At 41.1% G+C, this 24456-nt stretch overlaps 1 protein-coding gene and 1 long non-coding RNA gene across 3 annotated transcripts in view; both read right to left on the bottom strand.

Annotated features, from left to right (window-relative positions):
* The window catches only part of ARNT2 (aryl hydrocarbon receptor nuclear translocator 2), a 96206-nt gene extending 83296 nt beyond the window's left edge, over positions 1-12910 (bottom strand). The window contains exon 1 of one of the 2 annotated variants that reach the window (XM_063412442.1): positions 12542-12910. In XM_063412442.1, the coding sequence (XP_063268512.1) occupies positions 12542-12572 (31 nt within the window). In that variant the 5' untranslated portion in view covers positions 12573-12910. The remainder of the gene's footprint in view (positions 1-12541) is intronic. The other variant, XM_063412443.1, reaches the window with a different exon arrangement.
* Positions 12911-18814: 5904 nt separating this feature from the next.
* On the bottom strand, positions 18815-22420 carry LOC134558786 (uncharacterized). The gene is made up of 3 exons (XR_010082408.1): positions 22365-22420; positions 21545-21659; positions 18815-18944 (listed from the first exon to the last, which is right to left on the bottom strand). It is a non-coding gene; the product is annotated as an uncharacterized LOC134558786 (long non-coding RNA).
* Between the last annotated feature and the right edge of the window lie 2036 nt (positions 22421-24456).

The raw sequence follows: 24456 nt of genomic DNA, 5'->3' as shown, positions 1-24456 counted from the left end.
TTTTTCTCTAAAGATTGAAGAGAACAGCCAACCTCACTTTCCCAGAGTAGCAAGAAGGATCAAAAAATATGACTCAAACAGGGTGTACAAATGAACAGGCTGCTCATGTAATCCAGCCATTAATTCTCAAACTCCTTGCCCAGTTTATGAAACACAGTAGTCCAGCCTTCAGACAGGGAAGAGGGCTATGGATAACTAAATTCCAGATTCAAACTGAACTGAATCTTGAAAAGGCACCTGAAAAGAGTGCACCAGCCTTCCCACAGTGTTCATCTGGCACCTGTCACCAATCTGGATGTGTTCAGTTTAACCTCCCAACAAGGACAATCTTCAGAACATCTTCTGATGTCTTAACTAATCTGACACACCAACCCACACTAGCAGTTACCCTCCTCTTTGCAGATGAGTTTCCCAAACTTCCCATTTTTCTGCAAGCAAAAAAACCCCAACATTTCAAATAAAGGTCTTAATGATTATTCCACTTTTTACTGCCCCTTCACTTCACTATATTTTTCATTTATGTTAAATGAAATGTCAGGAATGTTTACCTTCCTTTTAGGTAATTTCACATGTTATATACATCATGTCTGTAAATAACAAAAAAATAATAGAAGCTCACAAGCTTTTGAGTGCTCAAAGGTAACTGTATCTGCTGTTGTTACTTTCTAGAATTTTTCGTTCCCACAAATGTTCTAAATGGCACACCCCAATGTTATGGCACAAGGGAAACCTTCATGGGCATGTAGAAAATACAAAATACTACAAAGCTCTGCTTCAGAATATTTCTTAGTGTTACTTTTAGTTTCCTACATTCCCATGAATTTGTCATTAATTTTGGAACACCTTTTTTCTGCTTTACTTCTTCCTAGAGCTACTTTCCGAACATATTTCATAAAACCAAACCCCTGCTTTCTTTTTAAAATTACCAGTTTTAACATAAGAGGAAATGCTGCTTCCATGTAGGCTGTGCTAGACTTTCTGAAGAGATCAGCAGTAAGAACCATGGTTCTTACTTGCTTTTTCAGAATTACAGAATACAAGATTTGCTGGATGTTCTACCCATGAACCACTAAACAAGAAAAAAAGAAAACAACATAGAACAACAAAGCATTATTTTTCTATGTCCCCATATTCACATTAAACATGATTTGACATCCATTACAAGCCGCTTGTTCCCAAAAGCATACAGACAGTTCCGTGCATATATCAAATGCAAAAGTGAAGAATGATACAGAAAAAAATCTCACTGCAAACAAACTGGATGTTTGTCAAAAAACAAGCTGATGTTTGTCTGTAAATATTGACCAAAGTAAGGTTTTAGCTTTGCTATTTGCTGACTGAAGAGCAGCACAGGCTCTTGTACACAGGACACACAAGATTAGTCTGAATTCCAAACCTGGCAATCTGGGCTACTACAGAGACTCCACACAACAAAGCAAACAACCAGGGGCAGCCACAGGCATTTACCAAGAAATCACTACAAATACTTTATCCTAACATTTCAACATTAGAAAGAATCATGATTTCATTGCTGAAAATGTATTTACTTCCAGGGACAGCTCACTGATTTGATTTAAAGGGCAGTTTGAGTTAACCCACTAACCAAATACCCCCATATAATACATTTTCCTGCTTTTTAAATTTAACTTGCAAATACACAATGAACACTTGAAAATTATCTCATAATTTTCACTCAGTGCATCTGTTTTTCATATAGTTTGATCATCTCTTTGGAGTATAAGCAATGTACATTTTGCTCTCAATACAAACTGTAACTGGATGAGAATAAACTAATGCATTTTCAACAGCAAATTTAAGTGTCAAAAGCAACCATAAGACAACAAGATATAAGTTGCAAAACCTATATTAATACTTTAAAGCCAGGTGGATTGTTGCTAGTTCAGCACTGAAATAACTATCTATCATGTGTATATTCTGCCAAGACACTTAAAAAGCACTTTATCCAAATATCCTACCTACTCTGTAAAGAAAATAAAAATTAATGGTTATTCATGTGCCTGGAATAAATACTAACTGCTGTTTCCAGAGAGAAAGAAGCCGTATATTTTCCTTTTCTCTCTCTGTTTCCTCCCAAAGGGAGGAAATCTTTTGCTAATCCAACATAAACGTGGTTAAAATAAAAGCCTATTAATAAAACATTATCAATTAGTACATCACAATGAAAGACATCCTCTGCTTGTCCCAGCATAGGCATCTTACAAATATGTCATTTTTACAACTGACAAATATGAGAAAAGCATCTCAAATTACGCAGTCTTATAAACAGGACTTGCAAACTGGTGGTAAGATAAATGAAAACAAAAGTCAGATGACTTAATAGTGGCATGTGAATGCTATTTGTCAGTGATTCAGTAGAAAGCCTGTAGTAAACTTGAGCCCTGTCCAGGCCCTGTACCACGAGCCTGCCTCCTTGCCCTGGTCGATTCTCAGAGAGCGACACACGAGAAATGTGCAGCCAGCGTGCAACAGCCAGGGATTTTCCTGCACAGCCACAATTTACTGGTCTCTGGAATTCCTGTTCATAATTACCACATTCATTTTGAATTCAGCAATGACAAAAGAGTATTTCATCCTTAGGACCATCCTGAAAACCCAAGAGAGGGGCGTAGGTGGAGACACGATGAAGCCGGAGGCGAAGTTGGATACACCATCATTAACCTCCACACGGAACGCGCAGAGATGGAGCCAGGGCTGCTCAAAGCCTGAACCATTCCCCACATGCATGCCCTTCCTAGAGCAAAGTGAGGATTGGCATGCTGCCTGTGTCTCACTCAGCGCTGCCAAGGGCAGAAAGGCTTTTGCACATCAGTAGATGAGGCAGAACCAATTCCTTAATGTCATATCAACCTTTTCATCAAAGTCGTCAGATACTACTTTAGAGAAGGAATAAAGAGGCATGTGCCAGCTATGAGACTAATGAATAACTTTCCTCCAGCAAAACATAATTCAGCATGAACTCCACGTTACTGTTCTTTCCACCCACTCACACATCTCCAGCTGATAGTACTCAACCAAAATGCTGACAAGTAAAACCACACACCTTTTAATTCAGCTATTGTACACCAGCCCTAAGATTTCATTTCACAGTGCCATCCTATAGCTGCCTAACCTCAAACATTAGTTACATATTTACGTGCCTCCTCTTTTTAAAACACACATGGAACCTGGAGGGAGAAACACAGGTGGCAGAAGGGAACACTTTGGAGAGCAAAGATAGTGAGATTGGCAGCTTCCTCTAAAACATTAAAGACCATTATAAGCCTAAATCCCATTTACAGTTCAGAACCAAAGAGTTCTGAAGCAGGAGGAGGACACCACTAAAACAAAATATGATTAAGTCTTGAGTCAGGAATCAGTTTGGAAATGTATAATGTGAGCTTGCCTGAAGAGTGAAAGACTATCAAGATATATTTACGCAGAAGACTAATGCATTTCAGAAAGGCACATGTTCATTGAGTGTATCAGAAACAGACCAGAGTACAGAAAGTCCAGGAACACTCAGGTTTTATTTAGAAGAAAAACAATCCAACATCTGTGATCATTCAAGAACCAAGTCTCAAGTCTTAAATAAATAGTCATAAATAAACTACATGAAGACCAAAGACTCATATACACCCAAGTACTTCATAATGATCAACAACAACAAAGGAGGAAGAAAAATTCCCTACTGCTGTCCTATTCTGTAACTATTCATAATGGAAATTTTATTCTTAATTTTTAAGTGTCAGTAATGAGCTATTTTTGGTAGGGGTTCCATGTAGTCTGATCTAGAACATTTTGTTCTTAGTGAGAATCCAGCTCCAGAGAAATAGTTTCGCTTGGACCAACCCTAACTCACAGATGGCCGAGAATCCACAGAGAATTACACATTTTTAAGAACTTGTTTCAGAAAACTGTGAAATTTGGATTCTGTAGGCCTCAACACTTGGCATTTGGGGAAGATGGTTATGTTCATTTAAGATATTCTTAATTCCAGTAGTACACTGTCCCCTTTGCTGGAGATGCAGCTAGAAAGTATTCTTATTTTCCAGTCCTCATAAGAGAGTTTGAAAATGCTCCTATACTTTTCTTAGTGATGGTTCATTTACTTTAATTTCAACAATGAAAATGCATATTTCAAACCTTCACTGGTAAGCAAAAATACACTGCAATTGCTGTTCCCACAAACCTGACTGCACACCAAATAAACTTGCTTTTCCCTTTTTTCCCTTAAACTAGAAATATTGCCTATTTTAGATGAAAACATATCAAACTTAGCAGAGGAACTCATCTCAGAGACAATGAAATCTTGATATAGCTCCAATAATTTGCCATTACATTCCTACAGACTGAAAATCTCATTACAATAAAAGGAAGTTTTAATTATACAGCCTTGTTTTCTACTAGTCAAACCACTACTTATTACAGAAGGTGCAAAACTTTTTCAGGGTGAGACATTTATATGCAGAGGACCAGGGTATCTCAAAGGTGCTTAAAAAAATAAATTAAATCCAGGGAAAACACTGTTGTCTCATATACTATGACATGAATGTGACTCACAGTAACATCCACGGACTGATGCTAAATGAGCCACCTCTCAGTGACTGGGAACACAAGAATTCATCATTTCAAACTCAGCTTTTCTAGCTATCACTACTTTAAGTGCTTAAAGCTGGACTCAAAAGTGAGCTAGGAACTTTGCTAGCAACTTCCCTGGACACAACACAGTGGAAATCCAGCTCAGCCACGGCCTGGCTGCACTAACAGCAACACCATTTTTTGTCCATGGAAGGATGAAACATGAGGCAGAGGACACAGTAGCAAGTGCCTTTTAATAGCTAATTTTATGACTATAATCCACTTCCCACAGCTCCTGTTCCAATCAGCACCTCATTTCAGGGCTGAAGTCTGTCATGTTTGAGGGTCACTGTGTCTTGGGCTCATTAAGCACTTTCCAGGGGGCAGAAGCTCAGCAAATTAAAATACCAGCCTCACACTCACATACTGTATGAGCCTGGCCCTCTTCAGGACACTGCTGGATGGCTTGGAGACACACCAGAGACAGCCTGTTTTTACTTATTATTCCACTTAATATATAGAGACTGGGGAAGGAGCTGTGCAAAGAACAGTCCAGAATACAGGAGACAATCTCTGCTCTCAAAAGAATTAAACAGTAAATTGAATGTGATCTGAGACTACTGCTGTGATCTATCCATAAGTTACTCTAACTCTTCTTGCATTGAAAATAATCACTACTATCCCAAGATCTAAAAGCATTTCCAGTTCAGTTTGAATTTTCCAGATATTATAAGCAAAACAGTTTTAAAATATATGCATTTCAAGGGCATTTAACAGCACCCAGACGTCCACCTATCTTCACTAATAGAAACAGCCAGCAGAAACAAGTTCCTAAAATTACCTACTGGTGTGGAATTGTGTTCTGGGTTAGTACTAGGAAAGTATTAGAGACCATTTTTCAAAATCAGGCCTGCAGGTTCCTCAGAAACAGGTTTTGCTTTTACCTCTGAGGAATACCAATAGGCAGTGTTTTTGTTCTTTGCAGCTCAGTGATTTACTGGCATGCCTCTTCCCATAAAATATTTGCATATATCTGGGAGTCAAACTGTTCTGATACATTCTGTGTTTGCCAGGAAGGGAACGCTTCAGTTCAGTGTAACTGAACATTTAAAGAACGACAGGCACCAGGACAAATGGCAGCGTAATTAACATACCAATGAAGAGCCAGTTGTTAATTACTATCCATTTTAGGCATTTTGTGTGAGCAACTTACCTGAAAAGCCTTTCCATCTGCATGCTGGCAAAGCCAGTAATAAACAATTCAACACCCCTTGTGCTTGATTAGAGAAAAAATTACAATTATTTGATATTATTCTACTTGTCACATGCAGTTGACATTTAGATGAGAAAAACCTGCAGCAGCCCAGATCTCAGCATTTGAAATGAATACGATGAGCTGTCCTTGAACAAAACCAACACACACACACCCAGGGCAGATGCAAGCTAAGAGGGGCTCCTAAGCTGACCCAGCTGATCACACCTCAAGCTGCTGGGCTGCAGGGAAGGCTGCCCAGTTGCTACTGGGAACAGAAAAAGTACCACTTTTCTCTAAGGGGACTTCAGATGCTCCCTACAGAACGGCATCTGAATTTATAAGCTGTTGAAAGACTTGGGAGTAGCACCAGCACAATGCCAGGATTCATTTACATTTCAACAACACTGAGAAGTCAATAGAAAGCTCAGCACTGAGAAAATACAGGAGTTAGAGGAGTTGTGAGAAAGGCAGAGACACCTAAGTGTGAAAAGCAGGATTGAAACCACAGGATAGAAACACCAAAGATAAGCAAAATGGAAATAAACGCTGACAAAAAAAAGAGAGAGGAAGCAGAAAGTTTAGAAACATTCATCAATATGTAGAGTATCCAAAAGAAAGGATTTCTCTTTCTCCCTGTGCAGATGGCTTCACTCAAGGAAGACCAGCGTGCTTTGGGTACAAAAAAAAGGAAATTACATCTATCTTGAAAACAGCTTCTAATTCGTTACACATCGCGTGACTACGGCCACTAATCCATGCCAACAACAAAACTGAGATCCATTTGAAATTCTGACTATCCAAAATAAACCCGGAATCAGCTCTAGCTAAAAAAATTGTCATTCTCCATTTCATCCTACATTCTCAAACCATGTAATTTTTGCACATTAAAGGCCAGATCTTGCCAAAATCCTGTAACATTTTGTGACAAAGTAGTTCTTCCCTGAACAGACAGAAAATGCATGGTCCATGGGGCTTTATTCCATCAATTAATTTTCATGTGGATTTTTATTTGAAACAATGGAAGATGATGGATTATTTTTCTAAAGTTTTTTCTTTGCATCTATCTTACTTGGGTTATAATCAGAAGGCAAATAAAATGTACAAATGCAGCCTGATAAAATTTTTCTTTTCCTCACTTGACAGAATGATTGATACAGATGGGGTGACAGGAAATGCTTTAGAGCTGAACAAAGAAAACACTGTTAGCAAGAAGTAAACTGTACCAATGGTTTCTAGAGCAAGCACCCACCCACGATCTCTGGAATGTCACATTTTTGTCTGTGCCGTCCAGCAAATGCAATGTTTTGCATGAAATATGTTGCAGAATGGTGAAGGAGCATCTCTGACTTTGCAGATTTGTTTCCCACACAACCTTTACTGAGCACACCCTACAGGGAGAGAAGGAGCTGGGGTTGGTATCTGCACACTCCTGCAGCCAGGGGAGCATCTCTGCTCTCCCCAGAGCTGGCGAGACAGAACAGCTCATCCTGGGCTGATTCATCCCTCTCTGAGCACTGCTGGCCAGCCAAAGACTCTGCTATAGATAGACTGGAAAATCTGCCAGAGATCTACAACAAGAGCAGTGATCTAAATTCCCATCTCTTTAACTCAAGACCCTTCTTTCTCTTTTTTACTGCAAATTTTAATAACATTGTAATTTCTGCAGGTAGCACTGAATTAACACATTTTCCATTCTTGCTTGTCAGTTATGAAGCAGTAAGCCCCCCAAAATTACTGTGAACGACACACATATCTGATCTTCACAACCATTTAAGCATAATCTCTGAATACATCTTCATAATGACAGCCCCATTTCTGTCCTCTTAATAACAATAATCACTACATCAACAGGGTTATTTTGCCTTGACTATTTCGAAAAGGCTATTTTTTTTCTTTTCTACCTCATCTCTATTGCAATTTTCCTTACTGCTAAGAAATATCAAAGCAACACCATATGGTATTACAGAAATCAGCAATATCTCTTTTGTTTTGCATTTTTATTAGAGGAATAGGGAAACATCATTCTATTGGAAAAAATATTTGGAACTAACCACAAGCTACATAGGCAAATTTTAAATAACTATTTTGTGATAGAAGAGATGAAATCTTTTGTATGCCCTATATCTATATAGTAGAAATATAAAAATAATAGCATTTCTTCAACGCCAGTTGAAGAACGCCAGTTGTTCAGTAGACAGTCCTGAAGGACAAAACATTATCACAGAACAATTCAAGAGGCATTGGCATCTCATACCACAGTTTGACTGAATTAAGGACCAATTCTGCAGTACAAGAGCTATAAAAATACAAGAAGAAAAAGATCTGCAATGTAAACCTCCCATTAGCTAATGAGTGTTCTAATTCTGAAACCCTTTTTTTTTAACTTTATCTTAGAATGATGAGTACTTTTTTGCATACCAGAAACATCAGAGCTCATTATAACCTCCATCACTACAACACTCCAGGATGCTGTTAAATTGATTTTTTAGTTTACTGGATAGTCTGTATTGTAATGAAGGGAAGAGCAGCAGCAATAAAACACAACTTTTGGGCTTTTAGTTGAACGATTTTGAAATCTAAAACACTGAAGTAGATTCTTTTTTTTAATCATCAGTTTCAAAGCTGTTCGAAATCCAAAGAAAAGAATGGCCAGATTGTCAGAAAGCCAGTTCCTTTTGGGAATGTGAACTGGGCAGCGTCAAAAAAATTCTTCCACAGCACTTAACATCTTAGAAACTTCAGCCCAAATGTAGGACTGCATAACAAATAATTTGGTTCTCAGAATACCTAGTTCAAATAGAAGAATAATTTATCTCCACTTAACTCCCAAGTTAAACAAACACACAAAAACCAAAACTGCCTCCCAGAACCCAATGCACTTACCTAAACCAAGAGCCCAGATGGAGGGCTGAGTTACAAGTGTTCACGAATATGACAGAAAATTTGCTGTTAACTCATTACAAACTGAAAGCAAAGAGAGCTTATTTAATAATCTTTAAGTTAAAATGCCATTTTTTAATGTTTTGGATTAGTCATAGGCTGAAATTACCCCTCACAAGCTGCTGTGGTTGCAGTAGTAATGTCCTAAGTCCCAGCAACTCCTCTCATGTCCCATCATCTCTTTCTACACATTTCTAGTAGATGTCCTTTTGAGGACATGTAGTCTCCATACCTTTGTGTTTGAGGCTCTTTGCTTAAAAAGAAATCACTAAAAGGAGCTTTAGAGATTACATGAACAACTCAGTTACTTTTTTTTTTCAATTAAATACAAAAATACAACCCTAAGGATTCATAAAATCATAAAATGCATCCTGTGGGATCTTCCCTCTAAAGTAACTCCAGATAAACTCCAAAATATCAGGATTTTCCTTGACTTGACTTCGTGGCATTTTGGCAATACATCTGCGTGTACCACCTTCCATTCAGGGGTACCTCACTGGGAAGAATTGAAAGGATGCCTTTCAGCTCATTTCTCATCACCTGACCACAGCAGAAAGTTTCTGCTCACTCCTCAGACTGAACCAGACTGGAACTCATCACCCAAAACCAGGTCACGTCTCAGGAAAATGAAATTCCTAAACTCATGAAGAGTTTTCCATTTTCATCCCACCCTGGCTAATACAAGAATCCCCACTTCATGTGTGGCACTCAAGCAAAATCTGAACCCAAAGTAGCAACAGTTACGGACAAAGTTTGCATTCCAAAAATAATACATTTAAAACAGACAAGGCACCAAGTTACTTCGCTGCGAGCAGTAATTTACGAAACGCTTGTTACACCTCCACAGTTTTTTTGTTCTTAAATCCCGTTTAATATGCCAATCTTATTTCAGCAGGAAATAAATTAACTGTGATGCTTTGTGCCAATGCAGATGAGCTTCCCACACACCTGTATTGTTTCACACTTCAGTTTGTCATCCAGAGTACGAGAAACCAACACAGTGCTCCCAACCAGACCCGTTCCAAGGCTGAGCATGCAGCAAGAGGAAGCAGCTTCTCCCACCCAGCTGTGTCAGGGTGATGTCCAGCTGCAGCTGGGCACAAACACCTCCACCAAAAAGAGTTATCAGTGTACATCTAACACAGCCCAGGAAGCCCACAGAGGCAGCCTTACCCCACCACAAATCTGGTCCCTGACGCTGCAGCTCCTGTGAGCCTCAGACGGGAAAGGATGCAAAGATGCAAACTGCTCCCACTCCTGTGACCTTCCTTAACTGAAACTGCCCATCAAAAAAAGATCAGTGGGAAAAAGGATAAATCTGCATCTAACACAAGAGAGAAGATGCTGCCATAGAGCAGTGCATGGTTCTGTAGCAGGAGATCCCACACTGAAAGACTTCACATGGTCAGAGAACACCCAGCTTTTCTCTCTCTGCTAATCCCCATTCCACTATCTGGAATATGACTAAAACCACATGTATTTGTATTGTGGTAGCTGCAAGTTAATGTCCTGCCTAAATTACCAACTGCTATTAGAACCCCAGACAATTGCTTAATAAAAATTTAATCATATTGTAATTTCTAATCATCATTAAAGATGCTTAACAAGTTAATCTTCTATTGTGCTCCCCTAATATTGCAGATCAGAAAGTCAACTGGTGCAAGGTGGCACAGCTTCACCAATACTAATAGGGCTACTTTCATCGTACTCCAGCTGAGGATCTATCCCCAAGAGAAAACAACAGGATTAAAATCATTTTGTTACAGATTTTGACTGTTTCTCTGCATTGGTTTGCAGTTACTTATGAAAAAAAAAAAAAAAAAAAAAAGAACAGTGACAAATTATGATTTTAAAAAGCCACAGTAGAAGTTCAGGTGTTTCAGAGGCTCTATCTTCTGCTGTCCGTGGTAGAGCAAAGGCAGCACGGTGCTGCACATAGAGGGTCTCCTTTCCTCACAGCTCCCCACTTTGACTTCGCCCCTCCGTGCCAGACACAGCAACGCTCCTGCACAGAAAACGTGGGAGGATCACTACAGGCAGCGAGCTCGTCTTTCAGCTCAGATCCGCTCCAGCCGCTCAGACAGGAGCAGGATGATGCTCTGTAACCTCAGCCTTGCAGAAGGTGATCTCGGTTCACTTCAGGAAACCAACACATTTCCTCATCCTTCCCCCAGACCAGCAATCTGTGCTGCAGAGCGTTTGAGGAGCACACTGCAAGTCAACTTTCACTGTGTCACGTGCACAGAGATGCACACAGACAACACACTTGGCTCTTCTTTTCTTTTTTTTTTACATTTCCTCAACAATGCCATCACACTCCCTCAATTCACGAAGTGGTCACAGGACAGCAATGGTGAAGCCCCGCTCAGAGCTAGGAGCAGTCCATGCATTTCATACCTCCTGAAACCACATCCTTCTGTGGGCTCAGCCACAGGCAGGTGGCTACAGAAAGTGGAAAAGGTTGATGAAAAAGGGGCACTGGGCTCTGCTGTAACTCAGCAGTTTCAGCACTGACCTCTGAGTGGACAGGGCTGTTCTTCAGTGTGAAGAGAAGTTGGAGAGCCAACAGGAGAATGGCAAAGCAAACCCAAGCCAAAAATGCTGTTTGTATCCTCCTCTGTCTGCAAAACTGATGGTAGCTATGAGTGCACGCAGTGAAACTCTCTGTTATGATGCACAACATGGTGCCCTGGAAGCTAAATGGTATTAATTTCAGAACCTTCCTTTAAATATTGATTTTCATTAAATATGTAGAATTCTGATATTAAAACCTAATCTGACAAATATCAGTTTCTGCGTACTGTATTGGCGCTTACTGAACCAAATTCATTGTTTATATCATAATATTTACTTTCAGCATGACAACGACATTACCAACTACAGCAGGATTTAATCTAATGAACAAGATTTAAACATTAGTTGGCATTTACTCAAGCAAGCCTTTAATTGTCAGAACTCAACCTGACTCTACAAAAAACGACACAATGCAAGCACATATTAAAACACGTAAAACTGGAATTGACTTTAATAGCAATATTCTTCATTAACACTGAGCACAGTGCAAGATCCGTTGTCCCACTTATTTTTCATGTCAGATACTTGTTGATCCACACCAAGTTGACCCAAGTACATCCCCAAAATACTATTCTGTCCTTTTATCCAAACTCACTTTATTCCATCACGCAGTGAACAGAACAGATGTTACATCTCACAGACACGTAAGGAAACGTCGGGGAATGCCTTCCCTCGCGAAAAAATTCAATGGGAAAATGTTGGTAAGTTTCTTTTGCCAATAACTTAAGTACTACCAGCAAATGTTTACTGCGTCCTTTGGAATGCAAACAAACACAGGGCACACGCCGAGGTGCCTTTGGTCACTTTCAACACCCTGTTTGGGCTTCTCGACAATAAAGCTGACAAACGTCGAGGCAGGGAAAGCCAATGTTCCTACTCATCCGCAGGGCAGGCACGGCTGTGCCGCACTGCCCGGCCCCGCTGCTCCGCTGCCCGCCAATGCTTCTGCACAACTGTTCATCGCTGCAGGGCTGCACCAGCGCCCGCAGCCGGGGCCACAGCGGCGCCGTGTCCCGAGGAGCCCCCACGGGCTCCCGGCTCCGCTGGCCCGGCTCTGCCCGGCCCGGGGCCCCGCGGGGGCAGCGGCGGGACCGCCCCGGGGCTGCGGGCACCGCGCCGGGCCGGGCGGGGGGAGCCGGCGGCGGGGGCGTGTTGTGCGGCGGGGCCACTTGGGGCGAGACGGCAGCTACTCACCGGGAGGGTTTACCGCCGCCGGCGTTGCCATCTTGTCTCTGAGAAGAATTAAGACAAATGCAAGAGGGGCGGAGGGATGCTCAGGGCAGCCCGGGGAAGGCGCGGGAGGGGCGGGCAGCCGGCGCCAGGGCGGGCGGGCCGGCGGCGCGGGGGCGGCGGCTGCTCCCGCCCCGGGACCGGCGGCGCTGCCCGCTCCGTGCGGGGCGCCCCAAGATGTCCGATGGCCCCGCGCCGCCTCTGCTCATGCGCCGCGCTCAGTGAGCATGTGCCGGGCGGCCGCACATGTGCGCTGGGCCCGCGGTCGCCGCTGCCCGGCCGGGACCCCCCGCAAGAACCGGCGGGGGCGGCCCCCGACACGGCCCCGCAGCGGCCGCCCCCCTCGGGGCTCGAACCCGCGGCCCCGGGGCGCGAACTTCCCTGGGCCAGGGGCGGCCGGCGGGGCCCGCGGGCGGGGGGGGGCGCGGGGCCCTGGGGGTGCGGCCCAACGCCCCCAAAACCAGCGGGGAAACGGGGAGCTGGCCGTGACCCCGGCACTGAGCGGGAAGGTTGGGGTGCTCTGCATCACCCTGACATTGAGGGAGAAGGTTGGGGAGCTGTCCGTGACCCCGGCACTGAGCGGGAAGGATGGGGTGCTCTGCATCACCCTTCAATTCAGGGAGAAGATTGGGGAGCTGTCCGTGACCCCCAGCACTGAGAGGGAAGGTTGGGGTGCTCTGCATCACCCTTCAGTTGATGGAGAAGGTTGGGTTGATCTCCGTGACCCCCGGCACTGAGAGGGAAGGTTGGGGTGCTCTGCATCACCCTGACATTGAGGGAGAAGGTTGGGGAGCTGTCCATGACCCCGGCACTGAGCGGGAAGGATGGGGTACTCTGCATCACCCTTCAGTTGATGGAGAAGGTTGGGTTGATCTCCGTGACCCCCGGCACTGAGAGGGAAGGTTGGGGTGCTCTGCATCACCCTGATATTGAGGGAGAAGGTTGGGGTGCTCTGTATCACCCTTCAATTGAGGGAGAAGATTGGGGAGCTGTCCGTGACCCCCGGCACTGAGCAGGAAGGTTGAGGTGCTCTGTATCACCTTAAATGTGTGTGAAATATTTTGATGGCTTTGTCATCCCCCTGGAATGCTGCAAAGGCCTGTTAATCTTTAAGTGCCTGCCCATGGCTGTGCTCAGTTGCCCTGAACAGCCCTGCAGAAGTTGATGGGAACAGTCAAAATGAAAAGTTGCAAATCAGTCCCTTGCTTTGCCAAATGAGTAACCTGAACCAGTTTATCCATTAGGACGTAAATGGGCAGAAAGACAGGGAAAGCATGGAGGCTGTGTTTACTCATTTCCTGTAGAGGAGTTTAATCAGAATGGCACTAAATGCTCCTAGTTATCTAGAAAGTTTACTTTATCTTTGATTTATTGTGCTTTTCACTATCAGATGTGGAGCTGTTTTTCCAAGTGTCTTACTGCTTTAGTGCCTGCTGATGCTGTAGAGTTTTGGATGCTCAGCAGGCAATCTTAATTCTTATCTCAAGGTGTTTACCCTGCTAATACTAGACTGTTTATATCAGCAATTCTGCAAATGCAACTTATTTTTGTTCAGATAAAACATTGTGATTTGAGGGAATCCTGGCCACAGTTTTTCTAGACCCTTACCTTTTATGAGGAAGGCAAAATTTGGAGTGACTTACCTTGTTGCAGAGTCATATCTCAATTCCTTTAGGCTTCTGCAAAGTCTGGTGTTCAGATTGCACAGGTTATGCTGGTCATGAAAGCTTTTCCATGAGCCACCATTATGTCAGGTTACATATGTGCATAAAGGTTAAAAGGTCAAATTCCTAATAATCTAATGATAGTAAAATACCTTATAAAGCCAGAATTTATAGCATTAGGCACTTCTGAAGTGTCCTCTGAAGACCTTTACAAGTGTTCAGAGGTTAAACCTTATCTCTCTCTTACCAGAAAAGCACTAATATTTCTTATTTCCTTCCTATTTTAGAGATAAGGAAGCCACCCTAAAAAAACGGGAGAGATCTGACAGTGCACTGTCGTAGCTTTCAAGAGACAGATGGAATAAGTCCTACAAAGACTGAATATAAACCAAGGAAACCACTCAACTGCCTGTGCTGTCCCCTTGCGTGATATCCCGTGAGATGTTAGATTAGCCCAGAAAAAACACATTACAGGGTATTTGATATTGTGCTCTGCCTAAATAAGACCTTGGGGCTTAGAATGGAACAGGTTCTGTCAAATCTTCCGTGATTCAGACGCAATTATGCAAAATAAAGCTGCTTTGCTTTTTTTGTTTGGTGTGAGCTTTGTTGACACGCTCTGTTCAGTTTCACACGCAGTTCTTTGTTCTCTTAAATAGATTGAGAAATGAATTGATTTTCTCTCCTCCCCATCTTCTCTATCTTAATAGCCAGTATTAGTGGAGTCTTTCAGAATCCCTGAAACAATCCATAAATGAATGGAATTATTCTCTGTTTATCTATAATACACTACTTCCTTGCTATCTCATCCTGAGCCTTTCAGATCTGTGGGGAGATCCATAACACCGGCAAGTGGAGAGAGAAACCATCACTGCTCATAAAACTGTGTCCTAGTTATGGTGGAAATGCACACTCTGTGTTTTACTTTCACTGTCATTTAAGGAACACGTACGCAGCAAAGTAGGAAATCAATTTATTTACTGAATGAATTCATGTTTTGTCAAGTTCATGCTGAGCTGTGTACCTTGAAAGCCAAAATCCTACAGAATGGGGCTCCTCACAACAAAAGCAGGGACAGGGCTGGACTCTACCCTGGTACTTGCAGAGATATTAAGCAGGGCTGTATCAATATCAAGCTCAAAATATGATGCATATGCAAAATAGAAATATGCAAACTTTTCACTGTTCCTGCGTCACAACAGGGGGTGCGTCATCATTTTACTAAAATCACAAACGAGTGTTGACATCATGTGTAGCAACAGGAAAATAAACGAATTAAGAAAAGTGATTTTTATCTCAATCTTGTTACTATGTACCAGAGAATGCCTGTTAGGTGTCTTTACAATGATTGTTTCCAATTTAAAGGGCTATTACCACTGATAGCAGTGCTCAGCATTCATGTGTGTTCAGTCTCTTGGCTGGAGAGGCAGAATTAGATCAGCTGAACACTGCAGCACAGAAACTGCTCCCCATGAACAGCTTTCCTTGGAAAGCTCAGCACTGCTCTGCCACTTGGAAAAAACTGGACTTGCTACATTTCTGTGTTCATCCTATGATGCAAACTAGCAATTTCTAAATGATTTTATTTCTTTTAAATGGATGAAAAGGAGGGTTTTTTTATTGTTATTTCCTTTGAAAAACCGAAATCTTTCCAAGATGGATGTGAATTAGTAAAAGTCAGCAGCAAATATAAGCAACGAGAAAGGAAATAAATTGAAGCAAATGAGATTATGTATTCAATGTCAGAAATTATTAAAAAATATCTTTGGTGTTTTTTACCAATTTATGAAAGGTCCACTTTAATAACAACACTGAGTAACAAGGTCTGAAACCGTGAACTTAGAGTTACGCAGCAGAATTTTCTTTTCTGGGGACATGAAGGAGTGAAGTGAAATTTCAGACACTTTAATCCAGTATAATCAAAACCAGTGACATTTTAATGAAGTCTCATGCTTTAATAAGACCTCCCAGCTACATTCTTTGATCTGTGTTTCCATTGTAATTGAGTTAATATATTGCACCCTATTCATCCAAAGGTCTTTGATAGCTTGGAAGGGTATGATATATGTATATTAAGCAACCCCATCCACCCAAGTACTTGAAACTGGGACATTATGTGCCCTTTTTAATTTGTTTCGTCACATATGGGTGGCTACACTTGCCTAAATAAGCTATAGAGACAATGATGAAATTTAAAACGTGAACTATCATAGGAAGGTCTTAAAAGCATTTGTTAAGGAAATTACAACCTTGTTCTTTAAACTATCCCATATAATTTAAGAGAAAATTGTATTCTTCCTATAAAATGCAATAAAACTCCTCGATAGGAATGTGTAAGTTATATTAATCTCTATTCAGTCCTGCAGGTATAGAAATGTAATTTCTGTGATGTTCTCTACAGCTATTGCTGTTAAATTCTGCAGTGGTTTTCCTCCAGGGAAAATGACATTGAGTATTAGAGAAACCCTTCTAAAGGTGAAATGTGTGTGGCAGATGTCTCTTACCTAAGAAATTCAACTGAGATCAGACAAGTGTTCCTATGCTAGTGGAAGTATGGACTTGGAGCCAAACACCTGACAGACATCTTTTACCTCTTAATTTCAGCTCTATCATTTTGACTTTCTTCAAAGTTTGTATAAATTTAACCACGTGTGAGAAGCCAAAATTTAGACAACGAAACTTGAAAAGAAAGCCTCAGAGACGAATAGCTGGTGCAAGCACATTAACACATAACCTGTTTTCTTTGCAGTGTTTACTAAGCAGGTTTTATTTCATTTCCTGACATTAACCTCACTCTCTGGCAGAAGCACTGCCAAGAGTAGACATCATTAAGCTGAGAGAAGCTGTTGGTGGTTACCTCAGGCAGAACTGACCACAAAGCATCTGGGAATACACTTTTCACTCTGCATACCTAATTATATCCCTGAATCCATTCTGTAAAGCCAGTGGGTAAGAAACCAAAATGTTAGAGACAATATTGGTCTACTTACATAAACCCAAGACACGAGCAAAAAAGATATATCCCAGAAACAGCACTGAATCAGCAGCTGAGATGAGAACTGAGCAAGTCAGGCTTTTTTTTCCCCCAAATGCCATATATCTCATGTTGAATTAAAAGCTTTTTCTTCTGAAGGAAGTGTTTCTGGTACACTTTAATTGGGATATAATGATTTAAAGCATGAAGACCTGTTGGATTAGAGACACAGAAATGGAGTTCCACATCACTAGAGTGTCTTGAACATCTTTATCTCTTTTGACCTTCAGAAATAAGAAACTAAATTCTGCAGAAACAAAAGCATGCACATCACATAGTAGCTCCAATAAGGTGAAGGCTTTTTCTTCAATACTTTTGCTACTGTGTGACATCACCCTACTCACTAGTGCTATAATACTAGCTGGAGTAAAAGATCAGTCAGTTCAGTATAAATGAGCAGTAAAACCAGGGCTGGGATTTTGCAGGGGAAAGAGCGTTTTTCTCTCACTGCTCAGTGTGGGACCAAAGTGCCATTTTCCCAGATTCCTGCTGCCCCATCTGCTCTATTGCAAAGTCTGTGAATGTAGTAAAATCTAAAGGTTCAAGTAAAGCAACATCCACACTATACATCTTAAAAAAAGTCTTTAATTTCTTGATTTTGATTTCTAGTTTTTTAATATTTCTAGACTTGATCTATTTGTAACCAACAAAAGACTGATACATTCTGACACACAATAAAACCACTGGTAGGACCAGGACACCTTTACATTTATGGCAATGCAGTTTGAAAATCATACTTTAAGAACATGGTACATAAGAAAAATATTGCTGCTAGCTTAAGGGACACCTTTGCCTTGTTTGAAATGAGAATTTATGAAGAGTGTTTCAGTAAGTTTTATAAACAACATTCTATCCTCTTTACAGGGTTTTCTTTATGTCATCAAGAGATATTTAATGAGTATCATAAGATGCAAAGAGAGTACAATGGCAGAAAATCTCTCACAGTTAATTGCAGCAAAACCATCCGAGTCTCATAAGACACAGAAAGCAACCTCTGTCCTAAGGAAAATAAGAAATTCTGAGGAATGTGGAGCATGCTGTGCTATTTCAGTTGAGCTCAGGACAGCTAGAAAAAACAAATATGGAGAGGAAGTGACTGTCTGATATTTGCCCTCTGTTCTAATGCTAATTCTACCCTAATTCTTCTCTGCTTCCTTTAGCCCCTCTTTCTCCGGCTGCACAAGATAATGATTTCCAAGAACCATAAAAGAGAACAGAAACACATGCATTTAATTGTCTTATAAATTGAATAATGATTTATAGCAGTTTTTACATTTCACAAGTAAGACATTATGCAAATTCTCAGTAGACCCTTTTATTTAAAGAGCTTGCACAAAATATTTTTGGTAGCTCACTACCTGATTTTATTTCTGAAACAGAAAAACTGAACACATGTACCAGTGTCTCAAAGACCAGGCAGTACATGCTCAATTGTGTTCAAAAATCTAATCCCTCAATTATGGAATGCAGCATAATTAATTTCTACATTAGCTCAAGTGTTCTTTAAAAGTGATGGAGCATCCCTTACCATATGCTTTATGGTTCTTGCAGTTGCATTAACAAGAAGGAGCAACCATCTTGGATAGCTGGATATATAGCCATAGACAATTTTTCTTTCTTATCTGTTCTTCCAGATCACCTTGAATATAATAAAAATCTTTTCCCATATCTGCTAATATATAAAAAAAATATTGTATCAGTATATACGTATATTAATAAGTTGCCAACATATAACATCTACTCAGACCAAAGATGCAGCTGGCTGAGCATTTTGTTTCTGACAATGTCCACTAATTCTGCAACAATTGAGGAAAGAAAGCAGAGACAAGGCAAATACTGAGCTATACTTCCCTCTGCTGTACTTTTGCAGCTTCCAGCAAACTGCAACTACAAGAATTCATGCAGCAGGAGGTTTCATTTGCAAAAGAAATCCACTTGGAGCATTAGCCCAGTGCTCTGTATTTGTTGTAAAATGTCACATCGATTAATTCCTATCCATCCAGGCCAGATCATGTATTGATTCCTCTCAAACAGGAGGCTGAGTGTCAGGATTTTAAACAGTAGAGTGATAGAGTTGGCACACAGATTCCTGTTTGGTAGCTGCATCTTTTGGGGTAGGAAGTAATAGTACAGTGCAAATAGCACTGCAAGGCAACTGAGATGAATGCTTATAAAGAAAAGGCTATGGAATAGCAATGCCTGAGGTCTGTGCTTTGAACTGGACAAAATACTGAAAAAAATTGTCACTGAATATCCTGGGTATCCAGAGGTTCAAATGCATTTTTACTGTGTTCATCTCATCCCAATTCACAACATCAGTGTTCACAGCCACAGAATTTTGAGGATAAGACTCCAAGACAATATTAGGCAAATGAATTTTGGGTGTTTGGAAGCTGGGAAATCAGCATCTTCTTTTCCCACTCATCTTGCTCTAAGAAAACAAGAATTAAAAGTAGTAAGCTGCTTCACAGCTGTCTCCATATTTCAAAATGGAATGTGATGAGGGCTGGGATATTGTGTTGGGCTTCTCCTGGTTGATTTGTGGGACAATTCACACTTCTGGAAGAGCCACTTACTGCAGCATTTTTCCCTCAGTGCACATGGATTTCACTGCAGGGCTGCACACTCACAGCTGAGTTGAAAAGGACACAGCTTTAAAGCTTTGTTGGTGAGGGGTAAGCAGGATACTAGTTTTTTCATACTGCCTCTTTCATGGTGTATTTTATTCTGCCCATTGGTGTGAGGCAGAAAGACAAAGCCAAAATGACCAGAGGAATGGTGGGTTGGGGCCTGATTCCTCAGAGCCTGAGCTACCCTTTTTAATGTGATGTTTACAGGTTTTGTCAGAGATTTTCCATTCTAAGCACGTTGTGCTTCACCTCAAAGTTACCATCTATCAATTAGAGTATTGAACGGTGATGGAAGGCAAAATCAGAGAACAGGATTTTCCAGAAATGCCCTTGGTGCACTGGAGCTGCAGAGGACCCCAGAGGTGATGCTGATTGCCAGCCCCAGGAGGGAGGGGTAAGGCTCTGCAGCTCTGTCTGTGTGGACAGGGCCACAGGTTTCCCCTGGTGTGACACTTAGATGGGCAGAGCCCATGGCAGGACGATGGAGACAGAGCAGAGCACTGAGCAGGTGCAGGCAGGAGCTGTGAAATGTGGCTGGGCAGGGCACAAGCAACAGTATGAGATCACAGGAACACACTTCCCCCAGTGCTTCCAGCTGGAATGGTCTGGCCCTTGTCTAAATTTGCCTTTAATCATGCTCAGCATCAGTCTAATGTTTCCTTCTGCTGCTCCTGTTGCCTGAAACAGATTATTTCCACGGAGAACAGTAAGACTTCCCAGTCATTATCTGACTGCCTGAAAGCTGCTGAATGTTACAGAGGCACGTGGCTAGAGTCACCCCTGGTCAAGATCTGGGAATGAGAAAGTTAATTTAGACATTTTCCAGTGCCAAAATGTGGATTGGGTAAGTTCTGCATCCCCCTATTGGCCCTCAGACACCTTACTGAATTTACAGTCTTCAAAAGGCCTGTGCAAATCAGGTCTTTGAGAATCCCCTCCTGAAATGAAAGACAGTCATTAAAAATAGAATTGTGTACTCTGTGTCTCATTCCCAATGAACACATCCTTCAGTATGTGAGATATTTGTTGTACCTCTCACTGCCTTACCCCTGAGCACAGGTGATTGAATAGCAGGAATGTGTCCTGAAGACCAGAATCTGCAAAATGCATCTTTTCTGGCAGTAATTCCCATGGAAAAAATATTGACACAATGTTTTCATACTACCATGACTAATATCAAGTGCTGTTCTCAGACATTTTTCAAATACTTAAAAAAAAAAGGAATGAACTTCTATTACTACCATATGGAACCAGATTAGCCCTGCTGTTAAGGTATTCACAAAGCAGGCAAATCCTTCTATTTTCTCCTGCCCAAAGCAATAGCAAAACAGAAATAAGCTGTGTGATTACTAGTCTGTGGGTGATGGAGGTCAAGGTCATGTTGTATTACCAATCATCTAAGCATCTCTTGGAACACAAAGCTGCACATGCAAAGTCAACTCTGCTGAGTTGTGCTACAACACCATGGAGGTTACAGGGAAGAAGAAGAATTTCTTAAAATATCAATCATTTTTCTGGCACTCACACTATATGTACTTCACATTTTTATCTAAAGATTAACTTTAAATTTTCTGGTTTTCTGTATTGTATCTTCAGAAACAAATCTCTGCCACAGTCAAATGAAAGTTTAAGTACTCACAGTTCAAAGGCGTGATTGAGTGTTTTTAAATTCTTAAGTGTGATGCTGTGGATCATGTCACAGGATTTAAATGGAGGAGAACTCATCAGTAACTGCTCATTTATTCCTCTCTTCACTGCCAGGAAGAAGAAATAATACTCAGAAAATTCTTGTCTTTCCCTCACTGCAGGATCACAAGGGGTTGGAGCTTTGCCTCTAAATCTCCTGACATCCATTGCATAGCTCATCAGCATCATCATTTTCTTCCCAAGGAGCACAGGAACAGGTTCTCTGCCCACCTGGGCTTTCTGCTAATGCTTGGGGCTGTTACAGTCTAAGATTAATGAACTCTGAGCTTCTGTTCTACCAGGATTTGGATGATGGACATGTGCCTCTTGCTAGCGAGGTGTGACCATTTATAGGAATGGTTTTAAGGGGCTCCTTTAGCATCCAGTGCTGCCTAGAGCTGCCCTGGGTCCATCACTTTTCAGGCATACATGCCCACGTAAAGAATGAGAATTTGAGTGCCAATTAACAGCTAATATCAAGTACTTGGCATGATGCCACAGGCTCCTATGGTGTTTGAGTTCTAGTGTTTTCCAAAATTAATTTCCCTTTCAAAAATGTATCACTAGTCCTTCTTGATTACAAGTGTTAGCTTTTGTATTCATTAAATTGCCTGAATGAGCCCCAAGACAGAGGTTGATGACATTTCTTCAATGCAACAGCTTTTTCCAGAATCTGCAGTTTCATCAAAGTATTCCTTTGGAACAAGCTGCCTTATTTTTTTCTCCCCCCAAAAAAAGGTTTTTGCAAAAAAGTGGAAGCATTTTTTACTCACAAGTTCTGTTTCAGTCCTATCAAAATCATTAATTTCAAAAGTCAGCATCAAATCCTTCTGTCCTGTTAAATGAAGCAAGTCATGAGACTTTTCTGGACTTGAATGCATTTTTGCAACACCAGCCCCTCCCTCGAAAATTAGGGGGTTTAAACTGATACTCAGTAAAGTCCTAGAGATGCTACAATGGCCTGAGGAGCTGCAATTTTATTTTATGATCAGCTTTTTCAAAATAATGTTTTGGCTGTCATTCCAAATGCTTATATTTGGAATTGATAGTGTTATTGAATTGTTGAGATTATTGACATTTTTAATTAGCACCATTAGGTTTCAGAGTAAACAATAAATTGCTGTTTACCTGGCTGCTCTGCTTGTCCATTGGTCCCAGGTGCCTCCAAACTCTAATTGCAGAGAAACAGCAGACATTCCTGAGACAACAGACAGAGGGTCTACAGAAATTATCAATATGAAGACCTGAACAATAATGAGATGCTGAGATTGTAGCAACAGCAGTAAAAGATTAAAAAAGTAGAATACAAATGCAGTATATGCATTACATCATTCATCTGCATCCAGTGAGATTCTCAGTTTTAAATATATATTAAGCTACTGCACAATTTCCTTTTTACCAGAGCAGATTGTGAAAGAACATCTAAATTCTTCCGCAAAATTTATGTTTCATTGTGCACAGAGCACCAAGTGCTCTAATGCACAGCACACAAATTGTCATGTTCTTGTCTGGGGAACAGCCTGGAACTCATTAGTCAGTTTGCCAGCATAAGGAACATAACACAGAACCTGTGAGGTGCATATGGTGACATCCTAGAGTCTTATGGCCAATCTGGATTTTGTAACAGTTGGTGAATACCTCTAAAGTAAATTAGATCTATTATTCTATCTGATTTTGGATTTTTTTTTTAGTCTCATGTCAAACATTTTTTTGCAGATTTGGATGTTTTCCATTTCAAACGTATGTGCTGTGATGAGAATACCAGAGTGATGGGGATCATTAAAAAAGCCATCATCTTAAACTGTTACTGTTGGGTTTGGTGCATATCTGGCCATTTTAATGTGTTCTCCTTAAAGAGAAATAACTCACTTCATTTTCCTGGGTTGGTCCAGGCTGGTTTGGAGAGAGCTTCCAGGCTGCCTGTACTGTGTGCTTGGTTCTCACAGTGCTGTCACTGCTGTGTTTTGGTTTGTGCCCATCTCCAGGAAGGAAGTTTTGCTCTGGAAGAAGACTGACACGTGGTACGCTGCAGGGAAATGTGTACCTGGCCAGAAAGGCTGAGTCCCACAAGAAAAATTGTTTACGTAAAAGGGTGCAGCACAGCTTTCATTTGCTTTAATTAGAGCATAAATGTCATTGTTCTCAGGTTCTTTAAATTAGGTTTATTAAGGGCTGTGCCACATTTTGGAATGCAATTAATGTATGCCCAAGTTTTCCATTTCCTTTAATGTCACAGGGGATGTACTTGATGTAATAATGTTATTTAATATTTTAACAGAAGCTAAAGAAACTGAGATTAGGCAAGTTTGTTATAAATTAAAAGCCAAATAGCACTCAGTGAATCAATCTTTTTTCTGGCAAGAGTAATTTATTCTGCACGTTATATTCCTTCTATATATAATTTACATTTTAGAATCCTATCCCTGACGTCAAGGATTTATATACAGTTCACTCAGTTTATGGGCAAGATAATTTTTGTTGGTAATTACATGAACACTAGCATTGACACAGGGGTCATGGGAGGTTATTTAAATTATACAGGTGTCGTACAGGTGTAAATGAATGCCCAGATACTGCAGGTTAGACTGTTCATTAGTCCACCAGCTGAGCACTGGAGTGGAGGTATTACTCTGAACACAAGGTGGAAATGCTTAAGTGGAAGAATCGGGTTCCAGAAAATTGCATAGATTTGTCATTTTAAAGGGCTGATTAAGAAGACTTCATAGACCAGTTTTAAAGCAAGTTAACACGAGTGCTTGCAGGGTCCCATGCCATGAAATGCTTTCATTAATAATCAAGTGTGAGGATGAAATGCCAAACTGTGCCATGGCAGGCTGGGGTGTGGCTCTCCCAAAGTTCACACTC

This window comes from Prinia subflava, chromosome 15 (genome assembly GCF_021018805.1).
Source record: "Prinia subflava isolate CZ2003 ecotype Zambia chromosome 15, Cam_Psub_1.2, whole genome shotgun sequence".
In the NCBI taxonomy this organism is placed as follows: Eukaryota; Metazoa; Chordata; class Aves; order Passeriformes; family Cisticolidae; genus Prinia; species Prinia subflava.
This window is presented reverse-complemented; position numbering and strand designations above follow the sequence as displayed.